Below are 14373 nucleotides of genomic sequence, written 5' to 3'. Positions count from 1 at the left end.
CAGAAAACAGTTGAATGAATTGCACTTTACACAGTTCAACACAAGCTCCCAACCCCCATTGATAGGAGCGCTGTATTTCATTAACAATTCAAAAAACTATGACCGTACTCATAGGAAGAAGAGCAGACGACATTAAGAGTGCATTTGACATTATTCCAGATAAAGTCTCACATTCTGTTGTCCACATGTCCAGGAGCTCCCAAATGGACAATGGCAAGTCAGAGACATGTGAATAAGGAGTAGACATGAGCAAATATGTCAATTTCATTTTCTCTCATTTTTCAATCTTATCTTCAGTTCTTCACATTTCCACATTAGTTTGTGATATTTCATCAGCATTTTAATGCACATTTCTCCTAATACTACACGTTTGTATGTCTTTTTGCCTAAGATACTTTGCAAAAATATGTAATTTCCCTTTAAAATACACTTTTGTATGCTGTTTTCACTAATATATGCATTTTTATGGAAACAGTATATGCATTTTTGTACATGTTACTTGACTGGAGAACAGCACTGCAAAACGTGTGTGTTTCTGTGTGTTAAGTGCCTTCCAGTAGATTACAACTTATGGCAACCTCATGAATCAGCGACCTCCCACAGACCACCCTGTTCAGATCTTGTAAGTTCAGGTCTGTGGCTTCCTTTATGGAATCAATCCATCTTTTGTTTGGTCTTCCTCTTTTTCTACTCCCTTCTGTTTTTCACAGCATTATTGTCTTTTCTAGTGAATCATGACTTCTCATGATGTGTCCAAAGTATGATAACCTCAGTTTCATCATTTTAGATTCTAGTGACAGTTCTGGTTTAATTTGTTTTAATATGCAAGTATTTGACTTTTTCACGGTCTATGGTATGTGCAAAACTCTCCCCCAACACCACATATCAAATGAGTTGATTCTTCTTTTATCCACTTTTTTCACTGTCCCACATCTGTACATAGAGATCGGGAATACCATGGTCTGAATGATCCTGACTTTGGTGTTCAGTGATACATCTTTGCATTTGAGGACCTTTTCTAGTTCTCTCACAGCTGCCCTCCCCAGTCCTAGCCTTCTTCTGATTTCTTGACTATTGTCTCCATTTTGGTTAATGATTGTGCCAAGATATTGATAATCCTTGACAAGTTCAATGTCCTCATTGTCAACTTAAAAGTTACATAAATCTTCTGTTGTCATTACTTTAATCTTCTTGACATTCAGCTGTAGTTCTGCCAAGAATTCTGTGGCCTGACAAGTGACAGCAAAATTATTTAAAAAGGCAGAATAGAGAGTGACAGCCCAACAGAATACATACAAATGTACTGACAGAGTTGCTGGGTAAGCAGAGGGATATCACAATCATGGCACCCATTGGGGGATGTTTTAAATCTCCATTGTTGCTAGGCTAACTTTAAAGTACTTTTAAAATACCATAATAGTTAGAAAGGGAACAAAGATAATTTTTAAAAATCCGCAATGCTGGACACCATCTGCAAGGAGTGTGCCTTTATCCCACGTTGTCTGGTCATAATGTGAATTTCTAAGTCCTGTCAAAATGACCCTGATAAGGTGTGTATGATGCACATGTAGAAGCAGGATTCTGCATGCTCATTGCCAATGGGACAGAACCAGATGTGGAAAAGATTGCTGTTGACATAACTCGTGGTTCTAGTTCTCTGCCTCTTCAGCTGTTTCAGTGGTGATCTAGTGCATGGCTCAATATGGCCTAGCGCTGTCATACTGTAACGTCTCTTGTCTATCTCCCTTCCTACCCTGATGAGCAGTTCAGCTTGCATGCACAATTCAAGAGATGGCTGGCATATCCAACTATGACAATGCCAATCATCCTTGCAGAGGATAAGCAACATTGGCTCAAGCTTCCCATTCTCTCCCTTCTTCCCCCTTTTCCCGGTGGACTTGAATTCATGCCATCCCTCTCAAAGCGATAAGAAGCACTGTCAAAGATAACAGTACAGATCACCTACTGAGTGGCTAAGTGTACACAGCACAGTATCTCATAGGCACATATCTCTGGATCAGAGTAGGATGAATTATCCCATCTTGAAGAAGAAGCCGTGGATGACGAGATTCTCAAGGAGCTCTATTCTGTTCTAGCTCCATATTGCACACTCTTTGGAATGTGTACAAATATACATGCAGACACAATAACAATCTTTTCTGACCTTTATCTTGTCTGACTTACCTTCAGAATTCTTTCATACCTAATTTTTTTTCAAGACAGAGATGAATTCCTAAGCTGGATAAAGCATGTAATTTGTGAAGTACAGGAGTACAAGTTTGTCTTGATCCACAGCTACATGGATCAGAAGTGACTTCATGCGTCAACTGTCACATTTTTTATGGCTGGTTCAAAGTTTTCAGTTTGGGTTGGGGGTGAGCATACCCTCCCCCCGGAGAGTACATGAAATATACATATAGGTGACTTCTCACCTCTTACTTGTACTAGTGATTTGTGTAAATATTCACTAATAGGCAAAAACCCTTGCGGTTTAAGAACGTACATATAGCCAACAGATATTTCTATCAAACTTTAAGAAGCAGGGAAATTGGGCATCTATAGTGAAGGCACCAGGGGAGCAGGAGACCTGATCTTCTCTCTGAGCCCGGCCTCCAGCACATCCAGTCGCGCTAAGATAGAAGCAACAGCCCCTGCATCAGCACTGTTCACTGGCCGCTGCGTTTTCCCCCGAGACCGTTTGGGTGGTGGGTCCTTCTCCTTCCCTGTCACAGGTTGGTCCCGAGGTGCACTAGGATGGCCTGAGCCATGCTCTAGGGCTTCCAACCTGGCTAATATGGCCGCCCATGGTGGCCCCTCCCCACTCCTTGCCCCCTCCGCCGCTGGGGGTGGGCATCTCCCCCCTGCTTTGGGGGCCTTTCCTTTCCCTTTTGCCCCCCCTTGTCCTTTCTTGGGTGGCATACTAGAGGGAGATAGGGGCCCCGCTTACAAAATGACGTGATTTCAAAACATTGTGAAGGGGCCCGCCTGCTTATTCTATACCCCCTCCCGGCACCCAATTATCCTGGAGGGGAGCCTAATTGCCCTGCACGTGGCAAGGATTGATGGTTGGGGTCGTGCCCCACCTACCCCTGCGTTAATTAAAATTAATAATTAAATTTAAAAGTTGCCGGCCAAAGGCCGCCTAGCCTGTGGTCCTCGCCGCTGCTGGATCCGATCCTGCGCTGCCGCCTCGTAGTGACTGCCCCAGGATCCTCGCCGCATAGGCCTTGGTGCCAGCCGCCGCTGCCTCCCTGTCTCTCAATGAGGCTGGGGGGGGCTCGCCGCCGCCCAGCCACCCTGGCCTCAGGAAGCCTCCAGAGGCCCACGTGCACCGGCAAAGGAGCCGCGCCGCGCCGAAGCTGCTGCTGCCGAAATTGCCGCCGAAAGGAGCCGCGCCGCGCCGAAGCTGCTGCTGCGGCTGCCGAGATTGCCGCCAAAAGGAGCCGCGCCGCGCCGAAGCTGCTGCCGAAAGGAGCCGCGCCCCGCCGAAGCTGCTGCTGCGGCTGCCGAGATTGCCGCCGAAATTTGAACTGGATGGCGGGAAGCAGGCGGGGCGGCCTTAAATAGCCTTCAGCCGCCCCGCCTCCCTGCCGCGTCACACGACGACGCGCCAGCGCGCCGTGTGTGCACGCATCCCCCAAGATGGCGGCCTGGACATCGACAGCGGCCGCAAGCTTGTCCCTCTGCCCGGTAAGTCCCGGGCACGGAACGGGATTCTATCAAACTTTAAGAAGCAGGGAAATTGGGCATCTATAGTGAAGGCACCAGGGGAGCAGGAGACCTGATCTTCTCTCTGAGATATTGTACTGCTCTACAAATCTGTAAAAATGCAAACACAATTTGGGTTGCTCTTTCACAGTCCAATCCACTGGAAGAATTTGGTAACATGTGCTGGGAAGAATTTGGTAACATGTGCTGGGAAGAATTTGGAAATATGTGCCTCTGACCATATGGTGAGTGGTAGCAACTCCACCAATGAGGAGTGGTGGCAACACCTGCCATCTACAAAGATGGAGAATTACATTTGTTTGTTTGTTGGTATTCTTCTTACTTTGCTTCTTTCCTGTGTTACTACTATTTCAAAGCCTTTTTATTGGTCAGTGTCATATGATGATGAAGACAGCCTTTTGTGTTTCAAACTGGAGGTTATGCTCTATTTCTATTTTGGTGCATTAACAGTTGAATCTGAAACTGCAGTCTGATGTAAAATTAGACTGATTACAATACGTTGCTACTTAAGCAATAACTCTAGCTGTTGGAGGAAAAAAAACTTGGTCTGCCCAAGATGCATGTTTTCAGCCTGCTATCCTTAAACCACTTCACTGAAGGAAATGTGGGCATGGTCAATTAAAAACATAGAGCACACCTTGAATATTGCTAGAATATATTTCACCTCCCACTGTTTGATCTTGGGCAAACTGAGACACTCCTCATGTCCATTGGAAACTATTCTGCACAATAGTCAGTGCCATTATTCCATAATTGTTTTTGGAGCTTATTTTAGTGTTGCAAAGTGTTGCTGTACTTCACATATTGACGGAAACAGAAGCAAAAGAAAATGATCTACTATAGGAAACTTCGCTAGAATTGCAAAGTAAATCATATTTAAAGTGACTACCTGAACTATATCCACTGTCTTAATATTGTTGCTTCTTGCCTGCTAAAACAAGATCATGTCTTGTTTCTGTTATTTGGGCTGACTGCAGATGTTGCCACCACTCACCATATGCTCACAGGCACATGTTACCAAATTCTTCCAAGCTACACAGAAAGTGGATTGGACTGTGAAAGAGCAACTCCAATTGTGTATGCATTTTTACACATTTGTAGGGCATTATAGTATCTCAGAGAGGAGGTCAGGTCTCCTGCTCCCCTGGTGCATTCACTATAGCTGCCCAATTTCCCTGCTTTTTAAAGTTTGATAGAAATATCTGTTGGCTATAGGTACATTCTTAAACAGCAAGGGTTTTGTTTTTTTTGCCTGTTAGTGAATTTCTCTGCTTTTTAATCTGGGAGACAAGAAATGGGATCCTGTACAAGTTTACTGAGAATGGATTGATCATTTGCATGCTTCCTGAGTTCAGTGGGATTTATTCCCATGCAATCATGCTTAGGATAGGTGAAACTGACCACAGGGGATGGGGAGGGGAGGAGGAGGAAGGGCAGAGGGGAGGAGAGGGATGGGAGGAGGGCAGGTTTGATCATTGAGTTCAGTGGGATTTACTTCCATGCAATCATGCTTAGCATATGTAAAACTGACCATGAGGGCGGAGGAGAAGGGGGAGGGTTGGAGTGGGCAGGGGAGGAGGAAGAAGGAAGGGGGAAAAGAAGGAAGCGGGGAGGAAGAAGGGAAGAGGTAGGAGAGAAGAGGGGAAGGAGGGGAAAGGCAGGTCTGATCATTTGCATGCTTATTGAGTTCAATGGGATTTGTTCCTGTGCAATTATGGTTAGGATAGGTAAAACTGACCATGGGGGAGGAGGAGCGGGAGGAGAGAGGGGAGTGGAAGAAGGAGGAGGGGAAAGGGACGATGGGAAGGGTAAGGGTGAAGGAAGGGGGAGGGAAGGGGCAAAAAGGGAGGTGATGGGAGGGAGGAGGAGGGTCGGAAGGTTGATCATTTGCATGTTTTTTAAGTTCAGTAGGATTTACTCCTGTGCAATCATGCTTAGGATAGGTGAAACTGACCTGGGGAAGGGGCAGGGAGGGGGGAAGAGGGGAGGGGGAGGAGAGGAGATTGGGTGAGCAGGCACTGAGCAGAGGGGAACTCCCTTTCCTTTCCAAAAGGAAAACATTGTGAACAGTGTCGTTCTTTTTCAGAATTTCCCCCTCCTTTTTTCTACAGCAGGCACATGTAGCCTCCCACCCAAATTTAAACCAAAGCTGTCCCTGGCCACATCCATACCAGACCTTTATTTTACTATAGACAGGCATGGCTTCTCCCAAAGAATCCTGGGAAGTATAGTTAGCGAACAGTGCTGAGAGTTGCTAGGAGACTCCCTGTTCCCCTCACGGAGCTTCAGTCAGAGTGGCTGACTGTTAAACCAGTCTGGTCACTGGAGCTCTGTCAGAGGAATAGGAGTCTCCTCTCAGCACCCTTCACAAACTACAATTCCCAGGATTCTTTGGGGGAAGCCATGACTGTCTAAAGCAGCCTTTCCCAACCAGTGTGCCTCCAGATGTTGTTGGACCACAACTCCCATCAGCCTCAGCCAGCATTGCCAACATTCAGGAAATATGGGAATTGTGGTTCAACAACATCTGGAGGCACACTGGTTGGGAAAGGCTGGTCTAAAGTGAAATAAAGGTCTGGCGTGAGTGTGGCCACCTGATTAGCCAAGCCAAGAAGCTGTGAGTCTGGCTTTTAGAACACTGTTGGTTCTTACTGAGCATGCCCGGGGTTATCATTGACTTAATGTAAATTTCTTAAATAATTAAAAATCAGTTAGGCATTTTAAAAACTTTTAACCTGTAGAAGATGAAGGTCAGAGTATGGGGCAAGGTCAGTAATAGGATTACAGGTACTCTGTGAACATGACTGATTTTTAATTAATTTCAACAAATTATGAGAATATTGACAGAAAAAAAGTCCAAAAGGGGTCCGTTTATTTCCCCCTCTCTTTTTACACTTTAAACTCTGAATTCTCTCGGAGTGTTTTGTGTATCGCCATGAAAATATCGAGGGTTGCTGAGCAAGTGTTTCTAAGTTCAGGACTATAAGTTTTGTAAGGTTTTGTTTTGAAATCAGCTTATGGGAAGCAGGGGAATGGCATGGGAGTTATTTTCAATTTAACACTGCGGAATGAGAAAAATCCATGCTGGCTATAGTATATAGCCACTCTCGTGGCTGTATAATTCATAAGAGCAGAAAGTTTTGGGGAGGAGGAGAAGTGCCAAGAAGACTCACCTGAATCCTATCGGGTACTCCTGTGCTATCCATTCGACTGGCTACATTCACAGTGTTTCCCCAAATATCATATTGGGGCTTACGTGCGCCTATCACCCCAGCTACCACTGGGCCAATATTGAGCCCTACCAAAGAAATAGTACAAAATTAGACATAAGTAGAAAAACTACATCTTATAAGTTATCACTACCAAATCAGTTCTGGCAGAGAACTGCAAACATCTGATTCTTCCCTAGGCATAAATTGGCCAGAGCTAATTTTTGAATGGGGGAACTTATTAACCATATGGCAGAAAGTCTACTCTAATTTGCATATTGGGTTGCATGTAATCCACGTAATTGATATATCAATAGGCAAGTACCAACCTACAAGTAGTGGACTGTTGCACTTTCCGTACCAATATTTTTTTCCTAAAACTGCTTTTCAAATATGTAAAGCGAGCAAAATTTAAAGAAGGAAGGAAGGGAGTATTGATATTTGACCTTAACATTTTTAAAAATTGAAAACAAAAGAAGGCCCAGTCCCATTGACTTCAACTGAAACATTAACTCTTTCCCATTGAAATAAATAGGGCTTACACCACAATCTAAACCCAATATCCTTCGGGATGAGAGAATTTGGATTTGGCAGATCTTCAGCTTTCCTGTTTGAGTTGAGGCTCAGCTAAAGCTTTGCTAGTGTAAGACCTTCACCTTGGCTGAGATGGAGATATGTCAGTGTAAGTCCCCCACCCTGGCTCAGCATGGGCTCAGCCAGTGGAACTTAAAACCAGTGGAATAAATGCTGCCCCCCAAAAAGAAGTGTTCTGGGGATATAGTGGGGTGGGAAGGGCAGGAGAGACTTATACTTCTTCCAAATCCCTTTCAGCTGAGTCATGTGACCCAGCAACCTGGCAGAACTTAGCCAGTAAAACAGGAAGTGTGAGTCAAATTCCTCCAAATTTCTCCTGAACAGAGTATGGAATGGTGTAACTTAATTTACACTGGCTTTCTATTCTTAGGATTCTTCTATTAGGCTGTAATCCTAAACCCACTTTCTTTAGGGAGCAAAAGTGCTTATTTTGGAACGTTATGCCCTAAATGTAAGTTGGGGGGGGGGCACAAGGAAACAGCGATACTAAGCCTTTGCAGAGGAACACCATGTGAATTGAAAGTTAAACAAAAGTATTGGAAGCTGGGAATTGTGAACCTCGCAAATCTATCCCGATGGCAAAACGAAAACAGCTAGGTTGGTGGGGACTAGAGAGAGGGCATTTTCAGTGGCGGCCCCCACTCTCTGGAACTCCCTCCCGTTTGATCTTCGCCATGCCCCTTCCTTGGATACATTTCGCCGAGCCTTAAAAACTTGGCTCTTTGGACAGGCCTTTGGGATCTCCGGGGTGGGCTAATTTTTCTGTGACTGTTTATTGTTTCTGATTGCCCTACATAGTTTTACGCCTGCATTAGTGTTGACTGCATTGTATTTTATTCTGTAATTATATTGTATTTTATTGAATTTTAATATGTACGTCGCCTAGAGTGGCTTCGGCCAGATAGGCGACACAAAAATTAATTTATTATTATTATTATTATTATTATTATTATTTATTAAAAGATCTGTCTCTAGCTGGGCCATTGGATGGAACTGGGATTGGAGTCGCCAGACACAGACTAGACCACAAAACTTGATCACATGATCACTGGCTTTTTTTTTCCTGCTGAAAACTGAAGAATTCCACATTGGCTCATCATTTTCTCCATGCCTACATAAATGGATCAGGGGGAATAAAAGGTCTGCAGCGGTTTTAAGAAAACTGCCAGATCCACATGGTATTGTAAATGGACAACAACAAAGTGTTTTAAAGCAGTCTCCGTATGGTGGCTATATTGTATGTGCCAGTGCTAAGAATTTGAAACAATACCAGCTAAGTGTGAGGCAAATTCATCCAGTGGTACCTTCTCAGGTTTTTCAAATCTGATACTTCAGCTTGAATTTGAATCTCCTACAGTATCTAACTACTTCTAAGAAAATTGGCTAGGGTTTTTGTTTATTAGATACCAGTATTTTGTGATATCCAGAATTATGAACATGTGTAATAGTGCATCAAGAACACTAATGTTCTACACTCTAAATAAATCATCTGTAAAATATATTAAAATCTGCTTCTTTTGCACAGACATGTCCAATTTACATGTTTCATTGTAAACCTTGTCACTGGCATATGGACAGTGGAGTATACCTGGAGGAAAAAAACTCAATCCAGATGTATAACAGCAGCAAACTACATCTGAGGCACGCCCATTCAAACACATAAGAACATATAACACAAAAAGAGCTCTGCTGGATCAGGCCAAAAGCTCACCTAGCCCAGCATTCTCTTCTCACAGTGGGCAACAAAACCAAGCCTGAAAGATGGATCTGAATGCAAAATGGCTGGCTTTGTCAGCTTTGATAGTTTTCTCAGCGGGAGGAGGTAGAAGTGTTGGATTCATTTCCTCACAAACAAGTGACTGAGCAGAGGACCTAGGTGATGGTTCTAGGAAACTACAAAGAAGGGGGGACACAGGTGTGTGAAGCTGTGTTGCATGAATGAGGATCACCCTTACAGGATCCGACTGACAGAGCTTTCGCTCATCCCTCCTCTGCTAACCTTCACATGTGCATATTTATCAATTTTAGATCCAAATATGAAGGGCTGACAGAACTGGTTGTCATGTATAATACTGGAAACCTAACAGTCGTGACCCTTCTAAAGCACTAATGTGGATAGAAAAGTCCTTTATTTAGCTTTTGATTTCTCCACTGTCAAATCCATTTGGGAATGTTATGTAATGGGGTCAAGTTTCTGTTTAAAACATAACTGACACTGCAGGTCAATACTTTTGCTTTAACCAGTAATTCAACTCAATAGAGGCAGCACCAATTAATATGTGGCGTCTGCACTTTTAACCACAGAGGATAAATTCCAAAAGCATACACCACAACAAAGACATTTACCTATTTTCATCTGGAAGTTGTTGAACGAATGCTCATTGATGTATTTCATTTGATCCATTAACCTCATTGCAAAGTCAGCCAGGGCCTTGATGTGCGATTTGCCCACTTTGTCATAGGTGGAATCATTAAGGCCTGAAGCAGCCATATATGTGCTGCCTATAGTTTTGATCTTTTCCAACTGTAGGAACTGGTCCTCGCTTATTATCTGCAGAACCAAAAAAGGGCATATACAAATCAATATATGCTGGGGAAACTGAACTGTACAAGACTCGGGTATTATACATGGTGTAGCTTGCAGGCCATATGTTTTATTGTGGTTCCCATATGAAGAGAAATTTCAAAAGCTTTTTGGATCCTGCAGGTAGACAGGAGGTGACCTAGGCTCTATTCTGGTTTCTTGAAATGCAATAAGGAAAGCAAAGTAGGATTTTGCACTATGATGTCAGGTCACATGATGTGATGTAGGCATACAGCTATAGGAAGACAATTCATCCCCTTTTAGGGTCTACATCAGGACTTGGCAGGAGTGTGTCAGTGCTTGCTGTCATATGCAAGGTGATTGGGTTAGGACCATTTGTACTTTTAATCATATGGAGAGGTAAAATTTACCCTAGCAACTCCCTTTCACTGGACTTTCTGAGTAATAAAAATAACAGGCCAGTGCTAGCTATCACTAGTAATAACAGAGGAGGTACAACTTTCCTAGGAAGCTCTGCCCACTCTCTTTTTCAGCTGCCATGGCCAAATTACCATTTGCACCACTGCAATGATACACATTCATGGGAGCAGAGCACAGGGTGATTAAAATGGATTTGTTAAACCAGGAAATGTAGTCAACAAGTCAGTATACAAAGAACTAGGAAACTAGTTCCATGAGATTTGCAAGTCAGGTAACTTTTTTGGGCCCACCCATAGGCTTGGATAAAGAGTTTCTTTGTGACTGTAACTGCATTATGCAGATTCAGCAGCATTTTTGAGTATATAGTACAGCTGAGAATAAATTGTGTAATATTTTAATTGTTATCTCTGACACATAAAAGAAACCTAGCACAGAAACCAAAAGATGTCTGAGGTAGCTGATGTGTGCCCTCAAGGGTCTATCAGTTAAGAACAAACCAGAACAATTTCAGTTTTAAATGTGTGTTTTTTTAACTTGCTTACCTCATCGAAGTCGGCAATGATTTCATTGAGGAGCCTCAAGCATTCCACTCCTTCATTGTTGGCCTCTAACTCTACATAGAATTCTGAGAAGTTGCTGATGGAAGCAAACATGACAGCCACACACTCGCATGACTGATAATACAGTTCATCATTCCTCCGCTCCTGTGCAAGGAAGTGGGCTGCCACATCTTTTGGCAATATGTTATGGAGAAGGCGTCTATTGTAGGCCTGCAGTTCCTCCATATCCTCCTTTTCTTCAGTAGCCTAGAAAGAAAGAAAGAAAGAAAGAAAGAAAGAAAGAAAGAAAGAAAGAAAGAAAGAAAGAAAGAAAGAAAGAAAGAAAGAAAGAAAGAAAGAAAGAAAGAAAGAAAGAAAGAAAGAAAGAAAGAAAGAAAGTGGTTTAGCAAGCATACTACCTACCTATTATTATTAACAATAATGATTTATTAATCACCTTCTACAGTCGTCTCAAGGTGATATACAAACTCTCCCCCCCACGAAAAACAGAAGCACAAAACACAGTATACATATATATACAAAAATTGACACCCATGGCAGATATCTATTCATCCAGCTGAGAAAGCCTGTCAAAACAAAAATGTCTTCAATTATATCTGCAAAGTGCAAATAGTGGGTGTCTGTCATATCTCTAAATACAACAGTAGTATCTCTAAATACTACGTATCTAAAACACGCTAACCAAGCAAGGACTGTCAGACTCCTGTAGATTAAGTATGTCAAGACCTTTGTGATCCTCAAATAAAACTGAAACTGTAGAAATTTGCTTTGTGCCAGCACTTCTAACTCTAATTTATGAGCATGATACGATAATGAGGTAATAGCATGAACAGCTACCATTTACTGATTATAAATGCCATTTAAAAACAACATTCAGAAGCACACACCTGAAGCTTCCAAAGGAAATCAAGCCTTGCTGTGGATTCCACCTGCTGGGCATGCAGATATACCGCCAAAACAAAAACGGTGATAACTACAGGAGTCACAATCTTCAGGGCCACCCTGGACACACTTGGAGGACTGCACAGGAAAAGAAAACACATAAAACTGTGGATGCCAGTCACTGAACTGGACGAGTAAATACAATTCAAAGCAAGCAATTTCTCAATCTTTTTGTGTTGCAACAGGCAGAGCGTGGGATGGGATCCAGCTGCCTATTATTAAAATTCACTATTAGTAATAGTAACTATATACTATATATACAGTTATATATATAGCTACAGTAAAATGACTATTTAATTCTGCTCAGCTCATCATTGTTTAAATTATTATTTAGTTCCTGCATTTGACCATGTATGGAGATTGAAGTCCAAGTGATCACCTTTAACTTTACATAGGGTCACTACATCAATCTTTCTTTTCTGTGCTTCAATGACTATAGAAGCAAGGTGTACTGTATCAAAAATGTCTCTTAGGCAAGGAAAAAATAAATGAAAAGAGCCATGGCAAAGTTATTGCACTCCATTTCTAAACCATAGTTAAAGGATTTGTGGCAGAACACTGGATTGTACTCTCTGTTTCTCTCCCTCCCCTCGCCTTCATGAGGTCAAATTCTTCATGTCCTTGAATACAATTAAGGTTAGGTAGTTCAGTGCCACTAACTATGGTTGACATTAAGTAATGTTTCAAGCTGGTTTCAAATCCTGGTTAAGCTGGAACCCCGGTGAGCATTTGCTATGGTTAACAGTGCATAGTGGAAGGGGAAGAGGAATCTGTGTTTGAAAAGAGAGGAGTGAGTGAGTATGTGATCCTACAACCCATATCCCTGTTAAGAGAGGGGCCACATTATGGCTACACCAACTCAAAGCACCGATAGCTAAATCTAGTTATTATTTTAAAAGGCAGCTTCAGGTTACCCACCCACCCACCCCCTCCCCAGTAACTCACCATATTTCATTCTCCGTCCCATTGGAAAATACTCTGAAATAACAAAAGAGACAGATTTTAGACAATGTATATAGCTTGCTGCCTACGGCCATACTACCCTGGACCTGCCTGATCTTGGAAGCTAAGGAGGGTCAGGCCTTGTTAGTACTTGGATGGGACACTGCCTGGGAATCCCGGTGCCATAGGCTTAGAGGAAGGCAATGGTAAACCACCTCTGAATACCTCTTCCCATAAAAACCCTGTGAATATATAAAAAAAAGATTCATAGGGTCGCCATAAGTCGTAATTGACTTGAAAGCATATAACAACATATAGATTGCTGTTACCTTTATATGTCACTGGCTCCATCTCTTTCTTCCCAATTTCCCATTTAGTCTCCTCCCATACTGCTTGCTATGCTAGGAGTATAAGCAATGAGGCAGGAACATTCCAGTTCAGATCTCACTTGCCAGTCTACCTTAGAAAGCCATCGTCTCTCAGCCTTTCAGCTGGCAACATGGGAATTATAACACTGCCTTACCTCTTGTAAGGATTACTGAGATATGTGAAGACTGAACGCTAACAAATTACAATATAAAATATTATTTTAAAAATAATCTTTATTAAAAGAAGGAAAATTTACAAAAAACAGAAAGAAAAAGGAATTTATTTTACAGATACAGCTAGTTTGTTTTGTGCATATATAAGAAATAATAAATATGCTAAGAAAAAGGCATATAATATAATGATGATGATGATGATGATGATAATAATAAGTACATTTCACTGCACAAATGCTATCCAAACAGAAGTGTCTCTCTCAAATTTCAACCAGTTCAAAAGTCCATGCCTGCTTTGGATCACTTGCATGACATTAATCAAATGAACACATGGGCAAAGTAGTTCAGTCCACTGAAATTAATATAGAAGTCATTTTATATCTCTTGTGTGTGCATGATGGATTGAAGCAATAGGAGGGATCCCTAATGTCCCTTATGACATAAGAACCAAAGCCTCAAATCTTTTACTCTAATGCAAGTCCTGCCAATTTAAATGAAATCTGTTCCCAAGTATGGTTAATATTACAGTTTAAAAACACTTGAAAGTAAGTTCCTACACCTACACAAAATTTCACAGAATTAAAGATCCCACATAATAATTAAAAAATAAATGCATTTAGTATGAGGTGTAATATGCAACTGCTCCACAGTATCACTGCTACTATTTTTCACTTTGAACACTATGTGGAGCTATAACCACTTTCTACAAATTTCTTCTACTAGTTAATGTTAACATTAAAGAGGTTCTCTGCCTTTGAGCAAAATTTTATTTGAAGCGAGGGCTCGAGGAAAGCTGGAGAATTAGATAGGATGTTATAAATCAATGCTGCCTGGACAAGTTAGGGGAATAATTCCTAAGGATATGTATAGATTGTTGATGTTATGTGCCT

At 42.1% G+C, this 14373-nt stretch overlaps 1 protein-coding gene across 1 annotated transcript in view; it reads right to left on the bottom strand.

Moving 5' to 3' along the window:
• ADCY5 (adenylate cyclase 5) overlaps positions 1-14373 on the bottom strand; it is a 421425-nt gene that overhangs the window by 2906 nt on the left and 404146 nt on the right. Inside the window, exons 16-20 of the mRNA XM_061609082.1 lie at positions 12945-12977; positions 11945-12077; positions 11040-11303; positions 9879-10083; positions 6903-7027 (exon numbers count right to left, since the gene is read on the bottom strand). Coding sequence (XP_061465066.1) covers positions 6903-7027; positions 9879-10083; positions 11040-11303; positions 11945-12077; positions 12945-12977 — 760 coding nt within the window. The remainder of the gene's footprint in view (positions 1-6902; positions 7028-9878; positions 10084-11039; positions 11304-11944; positions 12078-12944; positions 12978-14373) is intronic.

The sequence above is a fragment of the Rhineura floridana genome, chromosome 2, assembly GCF_030035675.1.
Source record: "Rhineura floridana isolate rRhiFlo1 chromosome 2, rRhiFlo1.hap2, whole genome shotgun sequence".
Lineage (NCBI taxonomy): Eukaryota > Metazoa > Chordata > Lepidosauria > Squamata > Rhineuridae > Rhineura > Rhineura floridana.
The sequence above is the reverse complement of the archived record's forward strand: the minus strand, read 5'-3'. Positions and strand labels throughout refer to the sequence as shown.